Source organism: Cyprinus carpio, chromosome B2, assembly GCF_018340385.1.
Source record: "Cyprinus carpio isolate SPL01 chromosome B2, ASM1834038v1, whole genome shotgun sequence".
Lineage (NCBI taxonomy): Eukaryota > Metazoa > Chordata > Actinopteri > Cypriniformes > Cyprinidae > Cyprinus > Cyprinus carpio.
The window spans coordinates 2,734,257-2,759,069 of NC_056598.1; the positions used below are offsets into that span (position 1 = coordinate 2,734,257).

At 36.1% G+C, this 24,813-nt stretch overlaps 1 protein-coding gene across 10 annotated transcripts in view; it reads right to left on the reverse strand.

The window, feature by feature from the left end:
• LOC109054706 (adhesion G protein-coupled receptor L2-like) overlaps positions 1–24,813 on the reverse strand; it is a 99,008-nt gene that overhangs the window by 13,983 nt on the left and 60,212 nt on the right. For 7 of the 10 annotated variants that reach the window (XM_042717737.1, XM_042717734.1, XM_042717730.1 and 4 more), the window contains 8 exons: positions 24,135–24,173; positions 18,652–18,835; positions 13,887–14,009; positions 13,234–13,439; positions 10,399–10,573; positions 6,365–6,576; positions 6,008–6,228; positions 4,691–4,757 (listed from right to left, as the gene is read on the reverse strand). In XM_042717737.1, the coding sequence (XP_042573671.1) occupies positions 4,691–4,757; positions 6,008–6,228; positions 6,365–6,576; positions 10,399–10,573; positions 13,234–13,439; positions 13,887–14,009; positions 18,652–18,835; positions 24,135–24,173 (1,227 nt within the window). The remainder of the gene's footprint in view (positions 1–4,690; positions 4,758–6,007; positions 6,229–6,364; positions 6,577–10,398; positions 10,574–13,233; positions 13,440–13,886; positions 14,010–18,651; positions 18,836–24,134; positions 24,174–24,813) is intronic. The other 3 variants (XM_042717732.1, XM_042717735.1, XM_042717733.1) reach the window with 1 other exon arrangement.

Here is a 24,813-nt window from a genome sequence, read left to right on the forward strand (position 1 = left end):
ATGTAATATTGTGATATATTATTACAACTTAAAATAATTGTTTTTTAAATTTATTATACTTTAAATTATCATTTATTTCTGTGATGCAAAGCTGAATTTTTAGGATCATTATCACATGATCCTTTAGAAATCATTCTAATATGATGATTCATTATCAAAGTTGGAAACAGTTCTGCTGCTTAATATTTTTTCAGAACATGTGATACTTTTTTAGGATACTTTGATGAATAAAAAGTAAAAAAAAAAAGAAGATATGTTTTTAAAATATAAATATTTTGTAATAACAATATACACTATTGGTCAGTAATTTGGGGTCAGTAATTTTTTTTCTTTCTTTTTTTAAATAAAATCAATACTTTTATTCAGCAAGGATGTGTTAAATTGATAAAAAGTGATAGTAAAGAAAATATATTATTAGAATATATATTATTCTTTTTATTTTGAATAAATGCAGTTCTTTTTAACCTTTTATTCATCAAATATATTAGACAGCAGAACTGTTTCCAACACTCATAATAAATCAGAATATTAGAATGATTTCTAAATGATCATGTGATAGACTGGATGTTACATGTGACACTGAAGGCTGGAGTAATGATGCTGAAAATTCAGCTTTGCATCACAGGAATAAATTATTTTTTAAAAGTATATTCAAATAGAAAACTATTATTTTAAGTTGTAATAATATTTCACAATATTACTGTTTTTTTTCTGTATTTTTGATCAAATAAATGCAGGCTTGATGAGCAGAAGAAACTTCTTTCAAAAACATTAAAAATAGTAATGTTTCCAAACTTTTGGTGTGTACTGTATATATATATATATACACTGTATATACAGAATGCAGCTAGAGAGAGAAAAGGAATATGCCTTTAAAAAAAAGAAAAGCACTGAATTCTTTGCTCTGTCGATCATCAACACAAACCACATGTAAACACCAAAGAATTCAACTCAATTTTTCAGAGCCTTTCAAATAAGGAGCACCCGCTCAAAAACAGAAAGAATTACAGAAAGAGCAGGACTGGGGGAGGTGAAGACTAAAAAGCAAGCAAGCAAGAAAAAAGAAAATCAACAATTGCAAATGATTTGTTTAAATCTATATATACTTTGCATTTACATTTGGCAGTACTTCAGGCTTGTTCGCTACTTCTGTTTGACTTATCCAAAGCTATTTACTTACTGTAGAATACATGCTGCAACTTGTATTCCAAAGCAACTTTTACAATGCAATTAAAAACCATGTTTGCAAAAAAAAATTAAAGCTCACCAACAAAATGTCACATCGCAAATATGGAAACATTTAGATTTAGGGTTATTCCCCTGGACTAAATGGTATATCTCTTGTTTCAGTCACGTCTCAGCCTTTTCTGCATGGGACTTGTTCAGATAAACATTTATCTTCCTCTTTTCGTTCACTTTTAATCCTTATTTTCACATCCAATATGGTTAAAATTAAAACCACAGTAGACCAGGGCCTGTATTCACAAAACATCTGAAGGCTAAAAGTAGCTCACAGCTCGCTGATTTAGGAGACAATCTTAAAAATAATGGGTGTGTCAGTCCTAAATTTTGGCTCTAAGTGTATTTCACAATCTGTGAAAGGTTAGGAGTAGTGAAGAGGACTCCTAAGTCAATAAGACCAAACCACAAACTATCCTAAATGGCTTTTGCCGGCGAGCTGCCTCTGAATGTAAACATTTTAAAAACATTTGATGATAATGAGCTTTTAAAAAGGTATCGCCTTTGGTTTTGGAAGTTATCCCGACTCTAAATTGTCCTTTGATTATATCCTTGTTTTCATTAACCAGTTGGGCAAGAAGTAACAGCTGTTCTTGCATCCAGTTTTTTATTTACGTTTGCATGTATTACTATCAGCCATGATTATTCTACTCAGTTAATTAAAAGGCTGTTTATATGCATACTCTCTAATTGTTTACGAGAAGCACACGTGTAAGAGGCGGACAATAAGCTGAACATATGCTTGCTTAATTAGTGACACTTACCCTGCATTTTAAAAATCTTTTATTTGAATGTGGCAACATTTTAAGTTTTAAACCTTTATATATGGCAACATCATGCTCTACAATATTTCTATGAATAAATCTCTGCCAGAGACTATCAGCCAATCACTGTGTGCATAGTTAGTAAGCACGCTGACATCATCCATAGCAACGAGACCAACCCCGCCCCCTTACTCTGAGCTTAAGACTTCTCTCTATTCCTTAGTAAAAGTTTGTCTCAGCAACTTTGGAAATAGGTTTTAAGAGAAAACGCTAAGCTAAAAACTTTTACTGCTATTTAGGAGAACTCTTAGTGGTAAGATAAAATATTTTGTGAATACAAGCCCAGATATATTTTTACTTGTTAAAAGCCAGAAATCATTATGTTTTTCTAGTTCAGTAAATAACTTGTCGGTGAATTAGACATTAATGGTCCGAGCATTTGTACAGAAATGTTTTCTTGTGGATTTCAGTTTTTAATCTCCTCACATTCAACTTTAATGGTTTGTTTTTCTTAGGCAAGGTAAGGCATGTGAAGTTAATTTAGCGCATTTCCCACGCACCGGTTATTCTTTAAATTTGTTTAGCCTTGGTGTTTGTAATAAATGATGTTTGTAATGAATGCCACTCTAATTTGTTTATTTTATACTCATATTCTTCATTCTTGTTTTGTATACAATATAACTACACAACCCATGTGATTTATCAGTGTGTCTTTTTTCCCCTCAACAATGCAATTTTGACATATTCAGATGAAAATATTGTAAACGTGCATTTTTTTATCAGTACATGCATTCCCTGTGAATAAGATTTATTGTTCTCTTAGTATTGCTAGCACCATGCTGTACTTCCACATCTCTGGACTCCATTTGGTGCAGGTCCCTCCTTTAATATTGGCTTTTTCACCCGTTTTTTTTTTTTTATTTTTACCATAGGGCAAAAATTTTATGTCTGAAAAGAAATAGCACACCTCTCTTTTTGATTTGAGGTATAATTCATGACTGCAGCACAAAAAAAAGTGGTATTAAAAACTGGAAGCAGGAGATTAGAAAGGAGAAACAGGTCAACTGACAGAAGGAAAAGACATGGGAGGATTCATGGAGCGAGAGAGAGAGAGAGAGGTCGGGTCTGTTAGATCATTAATTATGGCGCTGTTGAGTGTTGCTGCTGAGCCACCAGGAGCCGCTTCGCTCCGGCATAGGTGGAGAGGCCAGGAATGAATTTATAACACAGCTGGGAGTGATGACACAGATCTGATGAGACGGCCAGGCACGGCACAAGACCAGCCGAAGCATCTCTCAGCCTCCCCTCCTCCTCCATCTCACCCTTCCATCCCCCAAAATAGACCCACAAGCACAAGTTTAATATAAACCAGTCTGAGTTCTGAGACAAGCTGACTGAGCCCGTTGAAGTATATCTTAGTATTTCCTGTTGAAAAGCACAGGGGAGGATCTGCTTAATTGTCATGAAAACGTCACGCAAGATATTTTGCGATAAAGTGCCAAGCATTTTGAGAATGAGAGTCATATTTAAATAAATGGATAAAGAAATGGTCCTACACAAAGGGTTTTAGCTTTGCTTATGGGGTAAAATGTGACCTAGATATGCGACGCACCCATTTGTTTTAAATTCATGGTTACAGAACGAGATCTCTCTGAGACGGGAGGAACATGGATGTATTAGGTGTAACCGTTTCTTGTTCTGAAAAGCCGCTGTATGCACATTTAAAGTAAGTGCATGTATAAATGAAACTGAAGTGTGATTGCGCACCTCAGTATCTCTGCATTTCAGGGCATTTCATTTTAGAAAATGGTGTGGATTTTTTTTCTACCTTTCATTGTGAAAAAGACATTCTCACCAAGCGCAATTATGCCATAATTCATATCAGTATAGTTACAATCTGTAGTCCCTACTTGTGAAAGTGGAGAGCACTCCCTTCATTTTTCCACATTTTATGTTGCAGCCTTAAAAGGCTCATTTAAAATGATTTCATTTGTGATTATTTGTAAATAATTATTTTTGTATTTTACCTAATAATGACAAAGCAAAAAGCATAATGAGGTTTACTTGACGTTTAGCTCAGGTGAATCCCATTTCTGCAGTTCATGTGTTTTTACCTTTTAATTCCAGTCAATGTGTGGCAAATTCAATTGATTGGACATGACTTTAAAAAACCCCACAGTCTATATAAAGGTCAAACAGCTGCAAATCTGGATATTAGAGCAAAAACCAAGCCATAAGGTCAAAGATAATGCCTGCAGAGCTCAGAGACTGGGTTGTGTCTAGGTACAGATCTGGTGAAGGTCACAAAAACATCTGCTGCATTGACGGTTTCCAAGAGCACAGTAGCCTCAATAATTATTAAACGGAAGATGTTTCACTCTATGAATGAAGTCTGACCAATGGGAACACAGTAATCATTACGGTAATCAATCAGTAATCATTACGTACCAACCAAAATTAAACAGCATGAATTATTGACCAATAAGAAGAAATATTACTGAGCTAATTGAATGCAACATACATTACCAAGACATGCGAACAAAACATACATTCAGTTGGAACTGTACTGAAGAAACTATAGACAATTCAACACATCGCAAAGAACCATAACACAATAAAAAATAGCAATTAAATTAAAATTCCATACACCTAAATAAAGGTATTAATGGGAAATGTGAAAAACTTACCATAATGATGAACGTAACGGGGCCAATGAAACTCCAAATGAAATGATTATCAACCCTCAACCAACAGCTGGAAAGAGGAAAAAAGAAAGAAAGAACCACCATAGAAGCAATTACTTAAAGCTATGAACACACTGCAGTTTTGAGAGTGACAACCACTTTCATTGGAGGGAATGAATTCCCTAAATCAGTGTTTCCCAATCCTGTTTCCAGAGGCACTCCACATTTTGCATGTCTCCCTTTTCTAACCCATCAATTTCAGGTCTTACTAACGAGCTGATGAGTTGAATCAGGTGTGTTTGATTAGGAAGAGGTCGAAAATATGCACTGTTGGTGTGCCTCCAGAAGCAGTGTTGGGAAACACTGCCATATAATATTTTGTCTAATGGAAAGAAGATGGTGTATGATTTTTAAGATTGTTGTTGATGTTTGACGTTGTTTTCTAGAACTTTATTCAGAGATTTGGTGAGATCTACCGCTGGAGAAAGCGTTAACGGTATAACCAAAATAATGTATTATCACAATGTAAGTAATTTTATTTTACAGTGACAGTATATATACCAAAATACGATTATGAATTCAATACAATTTTGCTAACATAGCAAAAATAAGTAATTTAAGTACAAAACTCAAGTTTTTAATTAAGCAAAGATACAAATAAAGTAAGCGGTTAAGCTTATCAGGAATGTAACAGTAGCTAACCAAGCAAATGTTCTGAAAAAGGTTACACTTTATTTTAAAGTCCAATTCTCAATATTAACGAACTGTTAATGATGGCATTTGCCTCAAACTCCAAATTTACTGTTCATTAATAGTTAGTAATGTAGTTGTTAAGTTTAGGTATTGGGTAGGGTTAAGACATGGATTTTCTCTTCGTTTTTTCACTCGAAATGATATGTTGTATGCTTATGAGTTCAGCCGTAGCTGGTTATCCTCAGACATGCTCTAAAACTCTTTAGATACAGATTTTTACAGAAATTTACTTCTGGCACCTAAGCTCTCTCGGGCTGTGGGCGGGACTGTGATGCTCTATATGGTCATGCTGAATAATGCATTAACATGTGATTTATAAGTACTAATAAACAGCCAATATGCTAGTAATATGCATGCTAACAAGAAAGTAATTAAGTGAGAATTGGCCCCTAAACTAAAGTGTTACCCAGAAAAATTCATTAGAATTAATACTTTAATACTTATTAAAGTTAAAGTTACAGTCAAGAGCAGTGACTGGTTTTCGATTGTCAACATTGTTTAATATTAACAACATTAATGGACAGAGGGAGGTCTGAACATCTGATATAAATAAACAACATTACTCACGCTTTCCTCGTCCCATAGCTCTTATAGTCGATGGCTGCTGAAATGCCAACCACCACACAGGGGAACAGGTAGCCAGATGCATAATAGTATTTTCGTCTGGAGAATTCGCTCTCAAAGACCTCCACAAGCATGAGGAACAACTGAACGGCCTCCAAACACATCCAGGCAAATGTGGCAAGAAAGAAGAAATGCAGAACTCCAGCAATCACAGAGCACACAATCTGAGCAGGAAGAAATAAACAAAGAATCAAACAAAGCTGCCTATGGTTTGATGCCTGAAAATATAGGCAGCTCACTAGGGTTCAAATAAGCCCTCTTCACACCAATACCCCCCCAGCGTGCAAAAAATGTACCCACCGGAGGTTCGGTCATATTGATGCCCACAAGAAACAGAAGCTCTGCGATGAAGAGGTTGATGCAGAGGTTCTTGTGGATGGTGTTGCGATCGCTCTGGAGGCCACGGAAGAAGCAGAAGGTGAAGATGCTAATGGCAAGGCAGACAAGTGAAACGGCGATGCCCATTCGAGTGATGACTGTCAGCAGGAGCTCGTGAATGCTCCCCACACCCGAAAAATGAACATTAGCATTATCAGTTACTTAAATCGAACAAGTCACTTGTCAGAATTTAATCATTTTTGAATGCGTAGGGCAAAAACGCATCTTAAGTGTGCTAGTCACACATACAGCAGCTATCTTTTATAGGCTTTTCTATTATCTACATATTAGCAACAAAATGCTGTTGAATCTGTAAGTCAATGCACCACAGTGATCACATCCAGTAGAGACAGCTATTGACTACAATGGAAGCTCACGTCTAGTATAGAGCAAGTTTTTGACAGCAGACGTCTTAAATCATAATGTCTTAACATCCCAGAGTTTTAATAATCTATCTTACGTCTTTGTTTACACATGGCACCAATACAGAAGCTAAAGACGTTTTAACACTGACAGGTTCTGTTCACACATCCTCTAAATAACAGTAACAACAACAACAAATTAATACATTTACTGAAAGGCTGTATGCATGAAAGCACCATCAATGTGGATCAGCATTCCATTCATTTAATGATGTCCTGATGCTGGGCAGAAGCTTAAAGGATTGTATTGAGACACATCATCAGTTGTGTACCACAGCATCCTTGGGTGTTTTACCAGTTTATCATAATACACCCTATGGCTTGTGCCGATAGATGATAGTATCGTGCATTAACGATAGTCAGAGATATTGCCTGTGGCTGATAGCAATATGATGATTATTATTATTATTATTATTATTATTATTATTATTATTATTAGGCTTGTAATACTGTCTAATTAATTTTAGGGTTTATTTGTTCCATTATATTTCTTTTTCTGTGTTTTTACAGTGTTGCGCATTATAACCAATCACACTCCATTATATTTATGTTTGAGTTTATGAAAGAGCCGTTCAGATGAGTCACTGCTGAAACAGCGGAGTTTTGTTGTTCAGCGCGCGCTGACTAAACTCTGACTCTCGAATTCTCTCATCGTAAACAACAAAGTGCAGATGTACGTGCTATGCAAGTATAAGAGATTTATTCATCATACAGTGTAGATTCACTAGTTCACGGGAGTGTTTTTAAAGTGCATAAGCTCACGCTAGACTGAGCTAGTGATGATGTTCTTTGGTAATGCATATGTTCTTTGCTCGTTTTCTGTAGCTGCTTTTTGAATAACTGAGGAAATAATAAATTAGCATGATAATATCGTGTATCAGCGATCTCACAGGCTGATGGTAGGATGATATGAAAATTAAGCATTTCGCCCCCAAAACTAATACACCCTCTCATGAGGTTCGCCCACCACAGGCTCTTTAGACCCTGATGTATGTCCTACAGCCAGTCATTCTTGATATCTAGTTGATCAGTGCATCTTGATGTTTTGCTGTTTCTCTGAGTGCATGACTGCCATGATGCAAAGATTAACACTGTGAGTAGCAACACCTAGTTTAACAAGCAGTGGACCGTTTAGGTTTGGGCGTATTTCTTGCCACTTTTTGGTCTCTTATGGTGCTCAAATGCTGGTCCAGGTGGTGTCCTTACATTTTAGCCATAGTCAATGATTGCTCAGAGTACACGAATGTCAGGATGCTAAGATTGCCAACACTGCAAAGAGCCATCTAGTTTAACAAGCAGTGGGCTGATCAGGGCAGTTTCCCGAAAGCATTGTAAGCCTAAAGTATATTGTCGATCCATTGCCACCAACAGTCTGTACGATCAATTTATCTCACAATGCTTTTGAGAAACGCAGCCCTGGTATCTTATGGTCTCAATTGTTGGTCCAGGAGCTGTCCTTCCTTTTCAGCCAGAGTCAATTATTGTTTTGCTCTGTGTCCTCCACAAATGTCTTTAACTCTCAGGAGCTGAAAATAATATTGGATCCAATGCATCTCTCTTCGACTGGGCACATCTGGATTTTCCAGTATCAAATCTCTGTTTCTCCTGCAAGGTTGGCATATTACAGCCTCTTTCGCTCATGTGCCTCATCTACAGAGTCCACCCAAAGAACTTAGACAACAAAGACATATTGCTGTAATCTGGACCACAGAGCAAGATTTGGTCTCAGGTTGGTGTTGGCGATTTCCATGAGAAAGGTTTCTAAGTTTCTGGTCTAGGTCAATGTCTTTTTCCAGTCCCTGGTGGCAACCAGTGGGCCAGCCTTAAGAAGCAAAGACTCTGCTTTTCCTTTCTTAAGCAAAGATATCAGAAATGGGTGGGTTGACTGGGCATTCTGAAGCGTAGCACTGGCTGTTGTTCTTTGTGGTCAAATCCAATTTAGGTTTATAGGACAAGGAAGGACCTCATTTGTGGCACAGATGAGAAAACTCATTCTTTCAACATATCCCACAGGTCTTTACAGGTAGTTATTTTCTTATCAATACTCTTCCAACTCCCCCAGCTGTCTTGCTTGGTTTGAGAAATGGCTTTAGTGGTTGTAGACTTGTTCTTGATTGGTGTATCTCTTCCACCACAAGTTGTCGGCTGGTGCTGCCATTTTACAAGGTGGGCTTGCTTCCCCAAAACCCTTTCTTCCAAGTTGTACCTGGCCTGCAATATCCCAGTGTCAAGGGGGTGACTTTGCATCCGCTGATGGTGGATTGCATTTCCGTCCATTACTAGGGATAGAGGGGCCTCTCTCACAATGATATCTTGGGACTGTTTGAGTATCATGTCTAACCTAATTTTAGCACATTTGTATTCCTTCATAAGGCTCATAATTGGAAGTGAAAGAACCCTCTTACCATACAGTCCTATCCTGCTGACATATCTTGGTAATCCAAGCCACTTCTCAAATGTGAGCTAATCAAATACCCCACCTAGCTGACCTGTGAAAGGGCGACTTTGAACAAGGTAATTGGCCAGAAAGACAGGGCAGCTGAAACTCTGGTGCCTCCAGTTTGGGCTGTTGCCCTTTTTTTCATAGGAGAGCAGTACTGTGGATATGCTTGAGGCCAGTGATTACATCCTCCCTTATTTGTTGTACTTTCCTGTTGTTTAGGTTTACATCAGACCAGCTTTCAAGGCTTTTAATTGGCTCCTCGAGCACTGCAGGCACTAGTTCAATTATTGCTTGGTTGAAAATAATGTGATATTTACTTGGCTTGATTTCCATTTCTCTACCTTACTAACAACACAACTTTTTCAATCTTGTAAGTTCTTCCAATATAGATTTTTTTCAGGAGCACAGCAAATTGTGTGCATCATAATTATATTGTTTAAGGAAACCATTTTAGTAGAAAGGGAATCTTTTTTATTATTCCTGATTCAACAGGACAAAACACAATATCTATGTAATATGTAGGCAGAAAATAAGATTCTGCTGTCATAATGGTTATATATCTTTCCACAGTTGCAGCAATTAGGTAAGTTTGTGGACCAAGACCAAGTAAACAGTTACACATCAAAACCCATGATTTCCACATTGATTACAGCTTAAATGACAGCTATGCTAGCATATCGTATGTTTGGTGCTATCAGACAACTACTACTGATATGTCATCATACTGACATAATTGCGTTGTTCCCAGAAATCTACAAGAGACACAAGAGATTCATTCATCAAAGTAGATTAAGAATTATATTAAGAAAGAGCTGCAATATATTCATTTGTTCTCTTGTAGAGATATGTGGCTGTTGCTGTGATGAACACAAATTATGTCCAATGAATGTATCAGCAGAAGAAAATGACATTCTGGAAACTCAAGAGACTCAGTACTCAACAGTATCATGGCTATATGAAAAGCAGAAAGCAGAAAATTGGCTTTGAAGAGTAGCTGCTGACTTAATCATACTAACTGAATCATTATGTTGATTTCCTCTATACCGGATGTCCCACCACAGGGCTGGACTGGGATCAGTAAATACTCACCGCATGTGCATCTCGATGAGCCATCAGGATTGCAAAGTTAGTCAGGTGACTGCAGGAGCAAGTGGTGTGAGTCTTGTTTGTCGCGAGGAGTTTGCAGCCTTGTGTTGACCAGTATCCTGTCATGCTCGTCTCAGAATAGTTCCAAAATGAGCAGTTTGGATTGAAGTAGTTCTCAGTCTGATAAACGGAGAAACATGTCATTTTATTTGAATGTGACAGCTGACATCTGCAAGGGTTAGAGATTTAAACCTTTTAAACCCAAACATTGTTTTCCTTGATCAACACTCTCTATTAATAAACCAGGCTGACTGACAAGAATGTTCTTTGATTTTGTTTAAGCATGTTTTTCAAGGCTCTAATTTTAACTCAATCCTAAAATCAGAAGGCACTGATTACTTGGCTATTTAAAATAACACGCCCCATATTTTATGTTACAACAAGATACATTACAGGTACCAATAATTCTATTGAAACTTTAAGAATTTTTTAATTTTTCTTCTCTTTAGATTTTGAAGCAAACAGATTGGCCTTACTCTGGCCCTTCACTGTTTTTCAGCACCTGTTTCATATAAATACAGTTCTGTGAAAATGTATTTACCGCCAACATAAGAATAGTATGATATTAAACAGTTGTAGATATTCCAATAAATTACAATATGAATCAAAGGCAATCTGATTAAACACTTTTTTTATTGAAGCATAAAAAGTTGTCTTACACCTAACACCCATGTGAAAAGGTAATTACCCACTTACACTTAAATGACTGATGTATTTTAATTACTTTCTTCTTCATCATTTCTGGAATTTCTTTTATATTTGGCATAGTGTGTTACTGGGTAAGACCCTTAAGTAGTGTTAATTTCATTAATGAAAACTATGACAAAAATGTAAGCATCAACTCTGACTATATCAACTTTAAATACTGTTGATGAGAAAAATAAGACTAAATAAAAATATTAGAAATGTGTCTATATTTTCTAAATAAATAAGTAAAAAAAATAAAGGAGGAGAAAAAAGTATACCTCCACAGGTTCTCATGCTTAGGGTTGCCAAATGTCAACAGTTTAAATCCCTCTACCAGAGCTTATCTTTTACAAGGACACACTTTCAGCACAATCTTTTACTTTATGACAAGTTAATTCTATATAATAAAAACTAAAAAGTACATATGACACAGGACTAAGACTAAGGGTTCACCACAGGAAAGTCTGCTAGTTCACTTGCTTTGGTCCAGACAAAATACAATGTTGATCTTTTTTTTTTTTTTTTTTTTTGGTGTAGTTCGATTTCACGCTTCCCTTTTTGCAAGTGAACCAGAAATTGTAAACAAAACCACACGTGTGCCAAGGTCATCCATTCATTGGAGAGAAATTTTCAAGCCAGAAAAAATGGGAAGTGCAAAAACAGGCTAATCAAATATCTTTAGTAGTGCAATTTTTATTCTTTTACTGATTTGATCAGCTAACACAATGTGAATAAACTTTTATGAGACAATGTCATAGGATGTTGTAATTATGACTTTCCAAAAATAAAATCTATATAAAATATAAAATTTATATTTATATTTTCTATATAAAATATAAAATATAAAATTTATATTTACAATATAAAATACTTAAAACATGTCACAATGTTAGTTAAACATTTAACCTAGATAAATGTGCGCTACTGGGCGCATATCCAATCGTTTGTGCGGAGAGTGGGAGCTGAAGTTGTGCTTTTGTGAAATAAAGAAAACAAATAGGATGCGCTTTCTGCCATCTCGGTGCTTCACAAAAATGTTAATAAAACTCAAATATTTTCCTTACAGACATGATGAATATATCTATAGAAAGCTTTAAATGACTACAAAACAAGATATTTCAAATCCAAAACAAAAACCCGTAAAGATGCATTTCTTTCTAAAGGCGCGTCCAGTGAGACGGCGAATCAGGATTGTCAACTTCATCTTTGCGACACTGACTCAGAAAACACTAGTTTATTAATAAATAATTCAAATATCTCCTTACTATTTCCCCTCCGACACATTCATTGTAACCTCTGCGTTAGTAAATTATTCAAATATCTCTTTAATATTTGCTGTGGGTATTTTTTTTTGTGACTTTTTATGGGGCTATTTTTTTTTGATGTGCGTAATTGTGATTTAGGCTATTGAAATGCAAACTGAAGTGCTATATGAAAGAGCTGTTTTTTCTGGGTGTTGTTTCTGGAGTTGTTTTTGGATTTGGGTCGGGTCGTGTTCGGGTCTTATTGAACCATACCAGAGTTCGTTTGGAAGCGGACCGAGACAACCTCTTCAGTTGGGTCTCGGTGCAGTTGTTTGGTCTGCAGCAGAGTGCGATTGCTGTATTCACACCTGCCCAAAAGATCCGCACCAAAGGGGAGCACAAACTAAAGTTTGATTCAATCAAACCAAACAAGACAGGTTGTGAATACACCCTAAGAGCTGACAAAATTAACACTACTTTTAGAAAACTTCATGCCATTGAAAAAGTTCAGGCCTGGTCTAGTCCAGCTTAACCCCATAATTAATGGAGCATATACATTTTCAAACAGGCCCAGTTGTTATCATTTTTTTCTTGCATTAATAAATAACAATAACTTTTTTTAAACTGTCTTTTGTGCTCACTCCGGTTGCCTTTCTGTTAAGTTTCATTTAGATTTTGTTTTTATTTCTGAAACAATTTAGTATGATACATTCACAAAAACAGAAGAAATCAGGATGGGGACAAACATTTCTCACAACACTGTATTCAGAAAGAAAAAGAAAAAAACACCAAAAAGTAAAATTGCAAAGAAAGAGAAACATGTTTTTAATTAAGTTTTTATATTCTTACATCCAAATGCGCCAGAGTGAAGATGAGTGGTTCGGACACAAACACGCGGCTGGATTCTTTGTTGATGGAGGCGGAGAGGATGTGGGAGTTGACAGTCAGGGTGTGGTTTCTGACTCCGCCCTCTCCCATCAGCCTAACTGTGGCGTTCTCCGTACTGAGGAATTGCCCCAAGTGCTTATAAAGGACAAAAACCAACTTGGCAACACCTGAGTAAGGATAAATGATAGGAGAAGACCATTAGTACTTGCTGGAATTCGATAGAAAAATAAACTGATATTATTTTTAAAGAGCCTTAGGGTCTTAAAATATCTATATCTTTTTCTTATTTTGAACTTTCCCTTTCAGGTTAACAACTGCCAAAGTGGATCGAAGAGGACATTGTTAAGCACTTTAGAACTTACAAGCATGTTTTTGCTAGCAACCAGAATAACATCATGTGGTAGAATATTCAATGGTGCCCTTGAGTACTGACATTTGCTACAGCTACAAAAATGTGAGCAAGCATGTAACGTATGTAAAGCTTGCAATGCACTAAGTACTTGTGCAGAGCGATTATGTCCTACAGATCAGGAAAATCATTGACTTCATTAACTAAGCATCTCAAGGCCTTGCATTAAAGCATTTGAAATGACTACAACCTTGCTTTTATTTACCGTTTTTACTGTTTAGTTTGACCATGTTTGCCGAGAGTTGAATCGTGGCTCCTCTTTTGCTGGTCTGTGGAAACCTGAAGTCCTGAATTTGGCCGTCAGTGCTCAACACGTACACGTCCAACACTGAATGAAGAAAGAAAAGCAGAAAGATATGGATTCCAATGGTGCCAGTTGGTGTCTTTTTAAACAAAATGCGAGACAATGGCAGTTGCATAAATTAATTTATTGTTATTAAATTTTTCTGATTGTTGTGAATGATGGAATTTTTGGTCTTTTTCATTAAACCAATGCGAGATAATTTAATTAAAACAAGACATTGTGCACATATAAAAGAGTGAATTGAGAAGATGGTTTCAAAGTTTTCTAATGCACCTCGGGCCAACAAACTCTGCAAAGCTGCATTTGTACCGCATCATATAATTTTCAAATGAGAGGCAGAGAACAAACAGGTGTATTGTCTAATGTAAGCAGAAAATGTTTTCTCTTTAACAATGAACACTTTTCTCAAGAAAATTAACTCGTGCCTTAAAAAAAAGAGAAAAGCTTCTTCATTACCTTATACTAAAATTGGCGCTTTTAACTGAAAGATGAGACTTCCTTTCCTACAGATGCCGCATTGAGTGTTGTGATTTCTGACATCCGTTTCTCTTTTGATGTGAAAGCAAGAGATCTGAGAGCTAAAGCTTGATAGAATGCATCCCTATTTGCTTTCAATGTATTTGGGTCAAAATTAGCTAAGGGGTAATAATGGAACAACAGTTTAAAAAGTGATTTTCACTATTATTTACAACAGCATCTACATTTTCATGGGTTTCATCACCACGTTTTCATATGGCTGAGAACAACAACAACAAAAAAATAGCTACACAAAAAGATTGAAAAGCAAATAAAGGGAGTAAAAAAGCACTGAGCCAAGGTTAAAAGGAAAAAGCTTGCAGTAACCCAGAGGCCTGTACAGTGAAATGACAGATGAGCGCACAAAGCTGACTTACATGAATGAGATCGCATTACTAATAAATTCCACTGGCAGGGGCCTGGGCTGGATCCTCTCACCATCTGAATGGTTAAAGTCGCCACATGCTGAGACCGGAGCTAAGTCTATTTGTTTTCAGCTCTTTCACAGTGATGAATGCATTCATGACAAAATTGCAGAACTGAACAATATCCACTTATTTACATGCACCCGAGACAACAGCTGTATCGAAATCACAACATTTTTGATTACGCTATGGATTCCACCCCTGATGCCTAAAAGCACTTCCTTTACAAATGCTCTTCACTTATGTAGTCATTCTAATTTTTGGTGAACCTAAAATGAAAACTGCAGTGTGTGATTGGCTTCAATCAGAACGTCATAACGTGTTCAATAACTAGTAGTTATGAAATCTCTCATGTTTAGCATGACTTCAATCATGACTTCATGACTGGACATATCAACTGTTCATCCATCAGTCCTGCTACAGTAACATGAAAACTTTTGATAAAAGACTTAATCTTTATGGCCATGCCAGACGGGCTTAAAGAGACATCATATAGCCTATGCACATAGTCTTGCACTTTAGGTTCTTCACATTTTTTATATTGCCTATAAGTTTTCATACTTCTGTAGCTTTGCAGGTAGATTCTCCAAATGTCTTAGAGACACTGTCACAGTTCTCATGGATTTAGTCTGTCTCAGCCATTTCTGTCTCTTCATTTATTCCCAGACGGACTGAAATCAGATCTCTGTGTGGATCATACTGTCTGTTGTTGGATTCCTCATGCACACAAAAATCCCATTGGATTACTACAATTAATGGCACAAGGAATGTTTGGGAATGTAAACTGATATTTCCTACTGGAACACTGTCCTAAAACTGTTCGCAGGAGAAACTCTAACATGCCTGAGACGGTACTGAATATAAAAAAATAAAAACCTTCCACTTCAACATTTAACAAAAAATTTTAGTTTCACTTGTTCCAGTTCAAAACAGATTACTTTTAGTATACTTCTGAACTAACTAGATTATTCCATAATACTGAATAGAATTCATTAGTACCATATTAATATTAAAATACAATGAGAATGAAACGCTATTCCATGATTTCTGTAAATCTAGTGGTCAAATGCTGTGTGGCCTCTCAGTTTTCTGTGTAATTTACTTTGTAAAACAAAACTGCGATTCTTTCCGAACGTAGTGGAAAATAAAAATAATAATTTAAATCATTTATGAACATGATGCACTTTATTTTAAGAACTAGTTATAGTTGTTTATTAGCAATATGCATATTACTGGTATATTGGCATAAGGTATATACCTTACTGACTATTAATAAGCAGCACATTAGGAGTTTATTGAGGCAAAAGTTGTTAATTAACAGTAAGAACTGGACCTCAAAATAAAGTGTTATGAATGTTTTACATGTCTGAATACTATTTAATAATTAAAACAAATAACTGTATTCTGAGTGTGAGTATGTTAAAATCTAATTACAAGTACATCATTTTTTGGAATTTCAATACGTAATCCAGATTACGTACAGTATGTACAGTGTTTCTGTAGGTTGTGAACTGTATGAAGAATGCTAAACCCTGGTTAGCAAACTCAAGAAGGGCAGATTGCTACATCCAGCCTGAAATCAACCTGACAAACGCAACCTGAGATTTGACTCGTTCGCTGTAAACTCTTGTACAGCCGTCAACGGCTCAGATTCCTGCATTATTCACTGCCTGCGAGATTCTCATATCTGTGGCTGTAAATAGCAATCAGCCCAATGATTTCTCGAGCCCAGATCGAATCTGCCGGGAAAGGTTCTCTAAATTAAGCAGTGTAGGATCGCTTTGTCTTTTCTTCTCTTTCCACAGACTCACCAGGAAAGCTGATATCTGCAGAGATGGACGTGTGTGGCAGCAAAAGCAGTGTTGGTTACTCTCATTTAAAGCACTGTTATAACACACAGGCAAGTCAAACTGCCCACAAACACACATTCACTGAGACCTTGCTTAGTTATGATAACACGTCTGATGGACAGTATATTCAATAAACCCACAATAACCTTCATCATCTAGGCACAACGCCTTTTTATGAGGCAAGAACATCTACAGATTGAATAACATACTGTTGCAGAGGTCTCCAGCTGTAGATGGGTACATGGGCGTTTAAACTCATAGTTATACTCAAAACTCAGCGCTGAAGAAGGTACATGAAACAGTAACTGGAGCGGATACTGAATTTGCATACTGTCTTATATGCTATTTGCCTCATTAATTAATAATTTATCTGCTCTCTATACTATTTGGTTACAGCTGAGGATCTGCAGCTGAATATTTCAAATACTTCCAGCCGCACTGCAGCAATGTGCAAAAGACTACATCCATTTGCCAAATTTCCTACTTTTACCACAATGTCAAAGCAGCCTGTAGAGAGGGCTGAAAAAAATTGTAATAAAGGATTAAATTAAATATTTCTTAATTTTTTAAGGATTTATTTCAGTTATAGGAAGAGATCAGTGGACATCAGATTTTTCAGTCAACGGTTCACAAGAGGGTGCATTAATAAAAATAAACCCAACAGCACCGTGTCAAAGTGTATTTATTATCACAAAAAAAAAATGTATTTCTTCACCTAAAATTTCAGGCCAGTTCCAGTGATAATCTGACAAAGCTGTTAGATTGCCTTTATTGAAAATCTCTTATAAGTTTAGTCAACCCTCAACATGTAATTTTTAACTTGAAAAAGTGCAATGACCACTCGTTTTACACATTCTAATTAGTGCATACATTTGTTGACTATGATGTTTTCTTCAAAATAGATATCTTTTTTTTTCTCATGTATGTTTTAGTTCAAATCAGTGAGAATCAGTGCTTGCTAAATATGAAAATTTGTAAGATAAAAAAGATAAACTTAACTGGACAAAGCATAGCTTTTATACCACAAACGTTTATATCACATTGCATCAGTGTCTCATCAATGGATTCTCTGCAGTGAATGGGTGCCGTCAGAATGAGAGTCCAAACAGCTGATAAAAACATCACAATAATCCACAAGTAATCCACACCACTCCAGTCCATCAGTTAACATCTGGAGAAGATGAAACAAACCCATCATCAAGGTGTTTTAACTTCAAATTGTTGCTTCTGGCTAAATTACGAGCCCATAATCCATAACGCTTCCTCCAGTGAAAAAGTCCATCTCCTGCTGTCTCTCACATCAAAATCCACACACGTTTTGGACTGCTTTGACATGTAAACGGTGCTTGATCTGTGCAGATTTCTCTCCTGATTCACACCAGAACACTTTTTCACTGGAGGAAGCAATGTTATGGCTAGAGAATTAAACATGTATAATGATGGATTTGTTTTTTAATATGGAATGGTTTTTTTGTTATAATTATGTTATATGTTGGTCTGGAGTGCTGTGGATTACTTGTGATGTTTTTATCAGCTGTCTGGACTCTCATTCTGACGGCACCCATTCACTGCAGAGGATTCATTGATGAACAAGTGATGCAATGCTCTGATGCAGAAACAAACTCATCTACATCTTGGATGGCCTGAGGATGAGTAAACGTTCAGCAAACTTTCATTTGTGGGTGAACTTGTCCATTATTCTGGCATTGGTTTGAATTTGTGTGAACTGACCTTTCTACCTCTTCTGAGCATTCTTGCCAATTCGGTTTCTTTTCTCCTTTCTCCATCAGTCATAAGCGGCAGGTCAGACACGTGGCTCGAATCGAAACTTCATAATTTACATCAAAAGTTGCCGTCTAGGATGAAAGCACTTACTGATGTTCTCGGCAGGCACTCTGACGACTGCGGGCTCGATCAGGTTGTCTGCAAGGACAAAGGCTCCTTCCTCCAGGGTATCCAGTAACATCGTGGCAGCATGCGTTTGCTCCGTCGAATTCATGTCCTCCCAGGATTTAAGGGCTTCTGGCCTCAGGAGGTTGTCAACCGTGTCCACAATGGCCTGTAACCATGGAAACAAGAGAAATGACAGGCGGTTGATATTTTTCCTTCTCTTTCCCTGGAAAAAAAAAAGGATCCACACATGGAATACACTGGAGAGAAGAGAACCGAATGAGACTTGTGACACGAGACAACTGTAATGGGAAATGAAGCACTGTACAACTAGTGTAATTCCTGCAAAAATACGTGTTGGGTGTGTTTCTGCCACCTTTCATCAGGGATCATCAGGATTGTAAACACATTTTGTGGTTCGTATGAGAGCTGGGGTCTCGAGTACAATTTTTTAGAGGACTCGGACTTGACATGGACTCAAACTTTTGGGACTGGGAAAATATTTCCGAGTCCAGGGACAGTTGACGAAAATGTCACCGACTCGATGCATTATCACGAAAGTGATATTCATACTTTAAGTCTTGTCCAGTACTTGAAAGCTGATGGGTTTCTGTGCTCACGCAGCGAAAGCACCTGTCAGCCAGCGTGCAAATGCTGAATTAAATTCCATTTTGCATGTCAAAAATCAAAATGGCAAGATGCAATAGAGGTTTGCGTTTGCACTGCCTTTTTCTAGTTGTAAAGGTTAAAACAAGGTTAAGATAATGACAAACAGTAGAGTTTCACTAGACTCGGACTCGGACTCAACACTAGTTCTTATCCAGTTCCGTTACCAATTATTCATAATTTCTAGACCGTGTCTGTAGTTCTCCAAAGATCAAGTTTCCCTGCTTACAAAAACTGCTTTCAGCACTGGACATAAGTCCACTAGGTTTCCCACAACAACTGCAATCTACACAATCTACTGGATTGTCATATTAAATTTCCTTCTGGGGATCAATATTGCATGCGTTACTATCTGTAACAGGTTCTAATGGCCATGCTGCCACAAAAATAAATAAATAAATAAATAATTATCTTTCTGTAAAGTAGAAAGCATTATCAGACTGGAAGTAGCTTGCAGATCATAAAGACTCCAGAAAACAGGATGTTCTCAGTGCAATCCATTTAATTTGCATGGGCTTTAACCAGTATGCAGTTAAATTAACCAATCCCAAGGAGACTGGGGTGCTTTTGGGTTTAAAGGAGGATTTTAACCTTATAAAGTCTGATCTATGAAATAAAAGTCTGAAAAAAAAAAAATCTATTTTTTTTAAAAAGCATACAGTATTGTTTTATACTCTGTGTCATATTTGATGCATCAGGATTTTATGGCTCATATAGTCTGATATAGTGAGCATATTTATAATTGTTTATAATTGTTCAGAGGCTCAAATTTAGCAAATATATGCAATTTGGTGCAGATGTTAAATTCTGATGCTTGAAATGTAAATGAATGAGATCTTTATAACAGTATAGCAGATACTTACATAAAATGATAGAAATATCATCCCTCACTCTATTTCTCCAATAATATGTCTCAGTTAAATGATATTTAAATACTTAGTTTCAAGATTAAAGTATATAATGCAATTTAATGATGATTGAGGGATGAACAAATAAATGTTCCTCAAAAGCCTGATGATCAAATTTGAGACTCACTGATTTTTATAAAAATGATGTCTGGAGAATGAAGTAAAGCGAAGCTGCTTCAATCCAGTAGGTGAAATATTATCGATATAAGAGTTATTCTTACATTTACTTTATAAAAGACAGCAAAAAGACATGTAAAGCATGAGCTGGACAATTATACTAAAAGATCTTTTACTCAAACAAACAAAAAATAAATAATAATCTAAAAGAGACTAAAAACTTACAAGGAATGAGTGTATTGTTTACTAAGTTTTTAAGAAGGTATTTGTTTATTGTTGTTTTTGTTTTGTCATTAGATATTTGTTTATGTATGACCTCCTGCAGGATATTAAAATGTATTTAAGCATTATCAAAAACTTTTTGTCCATTATTTAAAACTCTCAAACAGAACAAATTTCATGAATAAAACAGATGTCTGTGTAGATCATTTGTTTAAAGCCTTTCTTATATATGCTGTAACATTAAGTTCAAAGCATTAATTCATGAAAAAAATTTTTTTATTATTTATACAGAAATTAATTCCGTCCATACATCATAAATGTGGCCCATTTTTCAATTTTTCTCAAGTTTTTGTTTGCATAGCATTGCAAAGAATTTCTCTTATTATTATTTTATTTTTTTAATCTATGTTTAATACTTGTCTTGGAAATAAATTAAACGTAAAATGTTTAAAATAATTTAACATTTATGTTTAAATGTAATTTTTTTAAATAAAAATTATAGTAAAATATAATTTTATAATAAAACCTACAAAGCCAAATTTAAAGTTTAAACAATTTATAATTAAAATAAATAAGGAAATTAATATAAATTGGAACTTCACTCTGAACTTCTAAAGGACTTGCACTCGAGTCTCAGAGGGGTGACCTGTTAACTGTAGAGATTGTGAGAGGATCTCATTACTACAGAGCCTTTGAATGACACACAGTAATGGCAGGACACTTAACCCATGATTACTCCAGTGAGATCCCCCTGCAATTACACTACAGTAAGTCAGAAGCATCTGCTGAGCCACAAGTAGTGTTCACAGCCCTGTTCTCGCAGCTTGTCAACTCATTATGGACATGCATTGATTGAGTGCTGTGTGGGCCGTCTGAAGTGCAATGGCCTTGTGGGCTGTAAGGTTTCTTTCAGATCTGACGCTCGGCTGAAGGCATGCGGCCAAACGCACTGCCGACATCAACCTTCACCATCAAACACTCTCAAGTCTCAACACTCAACTCTGTCTGCAGTTACGCTTGTGAAGGTCTTTCAATTTTAAATATGCGCACAGAAAACAGAGATGGATTTTTCTCATTTTATCCAGGCGACACTCAATCTCACTAGATTCATGCATTTATGAAGACGGATGCATATGTGCTGTAAAAAAATGATTATTTGTCAATAAAACAAAGATTGCTAGAGTACATTTTACAAGAAAATAAAATTTGAGTCTTTCCTCTTCAAATCTTCAAAATTTCATCGAGTTTCTGCAGGTTTTAAGACCTTTGTTTAAGACCAATTAAAGAAAGTTAAAGGAATCAATTAAAGAGAACACAAAATGTAAATGTTTTGTGTTGGTGACACTTCAAAGTTTATAAGTACAAGTGATGTTCATTCTTAGTAATTTTATCCTGTTTTTCAGTTTAAAGGTCTAAAGATTCTTAACATTTTTTTTTTTTTTTTAATCTGAGTTTATAATTAAAACAAGAAGAAATATCTGCAGTGGGCTCAGAAAAATAACCTTCATTCAAAGGGAAGTTTTCAAACCCAATTGACAGATATTTGTTCTTAACTTAAACTCACTTAATTTTATTTAGTTTTTCAAGAATTTAGATTTGCATTTCAGGTGTTACATCTGCATTAAAGGTGTTTAGATAATTATATTGGAAAATACTGAGGAATACCTTTTTTTGCAATGCATGCAACATTTAAAGCAATGATTTTTTGCTCAGATTTTTGACCTTTTTAAGTCCTTTATTTGTGGAAGTGTGAATTAAGATGCACAAAAACTCCAATTTCCAGTTTAATTCAATGTTGCCTTGTCTTTGTAACTATTAATGGAATTTACAAGCAATTTCTGTGCAAAATGGTTTCAAAGTAACCCTTTTTTTTCAGTGTGTCCTGGGAAACTGTACAGTGGGTGAAATAACTGACAGTGAATGTTCTTGAATAGCCTTGTCAGATCCCAAACCCAAAACTTAAATCAAAACTCATCACATGGACCAGACCTAAACATAGTCTTGAGTGACAGATGAAGCAAAACTCAATTTCTAACTAAAAATTGGTCAAAATTTGACTGAAGTCACCGCTGACTCATCTTGCACTCAGGGCTGTATCCATTTTTTGTTTAATAAAATGTTCTTATGCCAGCAAATCACAGTCAAAGGCTGTGACTGTGACTGAAGCTTATTGGTTTTTTTTGTTTGAGTATGTCCAACTTCATGTTTCTGTTTGAAATGGATTTGCATTAGAACAGAGAAAAAAAAGCAATAAATTTACATTATTCCTCCACAGGTGCAGCTCTGAGGAACTGACTGAAATATGTATTAAGATAATGAAAACACAACAGCAGAGATATGCATAAAAGATTACAAAGAAATGCAAGGGGACGAAACCACAGCGTGAACTGCTCAGACTGAAGCAGGTGAGGAAGAGAGCGCAAACACACTTTGATCACAACATCAGCTGACAGACCCCAGCGATCACGATCTACTCAAAGAGCAACAGCAGACAGAAAGATGGGCAGAAACCAGCCAGAAATACAATTATTCAGAATCAACAGGAAAGCAGAGTGTACAGTTAAAGAAACAGTTCACCCAAAAAAAACAAGTTTGCTGAAAATGTGCTCACATCAGGTCATCCAAGATGTGCAGTAGATGAGTTTGTTTCTTCATCAGATTTGGAGAAATATAGCAGTGAATGGGTGCCGTCAGAATGAGAGTCCAAACAGCTGATAAAAACATCACAATAATCCACAGCACTCCAGTCCATCAGTTAACATCTGGAGAAGATGGAAGCTGTGTGTTTGTCAGAAACAAATCCATCCAGACATTTTAACTTCAAACGTTGCTTTTGGCTAAAATATGACTCCATAATCCATAATAACGCTTCCTTCAGTGATAAAGTCCATCTCCTGTTGTCTCTCACATCAAAATCCACACACATATTTGTTTAGAGCTGTTTTGGCTTGTATACAGTGGTTGATCTGTGCAGATTTCTCTCCTGATTCAGACCAGAACACTTTTTCACTGGATTATGGAGTCATATTTTAGCCAAAAGCTATTGTTTAAAGTTAAAAACGTCTTAATGCTGGATTTGTTTCAGCTTTTGTCTTCTCCAGATGTTAACTGCTGGACTGGAGTGCTGTGGATTATTGTGATGTTTTTATCAGCTGTTTGGACTCTCATTCTGACGGCACCCATTCACTGCAGAGCATCCATTGCTGAGACACTGATGCAATGCTACATTTCTCCAAACCTGATGAAGAAACAAATTCATCTACATCGTGGATGGCCTGAAGGTGAGCACATTTTCAGCAAAGTTACATTTTTGGGTGAACTACTGCTTTCAGACAGACAAGCGTTAAGGAGGAGGTGAACAGAAAAGAGGAGGACAGTAAAAGCAACACAAAACAGAACAGAACAGAAAGACACCGAGGCTGCCCTAAAAGAGAGTCGCGTATCAGCAGAAAGACAGACTCAGCAGCACCACAGACAGATGGACTTCCAGCCAGACAAACAAGCTGCATGCAGCAGAGCAGGTGAAGGGAATTCTGGGATTGTGTCCATATATACCTTCATATAGGCCCTGCAAGTCCTCTCTCTTTTTTGACGCTTTTTTTTTTTTTTTTGGTTTCAAACACAAAGACGGAAGATTAGGAACAAACAAACACACACAGAGAGAGAGAGAGAGAGAGAGAGAGAGAGAGAAGAAAAGAGAACAAATAAGAGCCTATGTGTCAGTCATATCATGTATGTGTGTCACTTCAACTACAGGCACTTTTATGTTCCAGTGACTGATTTTTATATTTGTTGTTTTTTCTTCCTTGAATGGCACATTAAATCTGTTTTGGTTTTTCATTTACAAAATTACCATTTTGAATTGTATGCTTAAGATAAAATATATATAAGGCAATGTCGGAAAAGTCTATGTTAATACCACTATGTGAACAGAATTTTTTTTTTTTTTTTTGTATGCAAGTTCTGTAAAGCTGTAATTGTAAACAAAAGGTGTCAAAATATTACTTACTGCTTGTATTTAGAATATATAGAATGCAGCTTATGAAACTGACCTTTACAGAGAGAAATACAACTTACATAACCTATTACTGAGCTTGAAAAGTGTGTTCTTCATTTCTGAAAGTCCACTGGACAAAAGTGCCTATAGCTGAAGGAATGTCTGTATATAGGTCACACAGAGTATAAAAGGACACTGTGGAGCACATCCATTAACCCCATTTCAATTAAACATGTC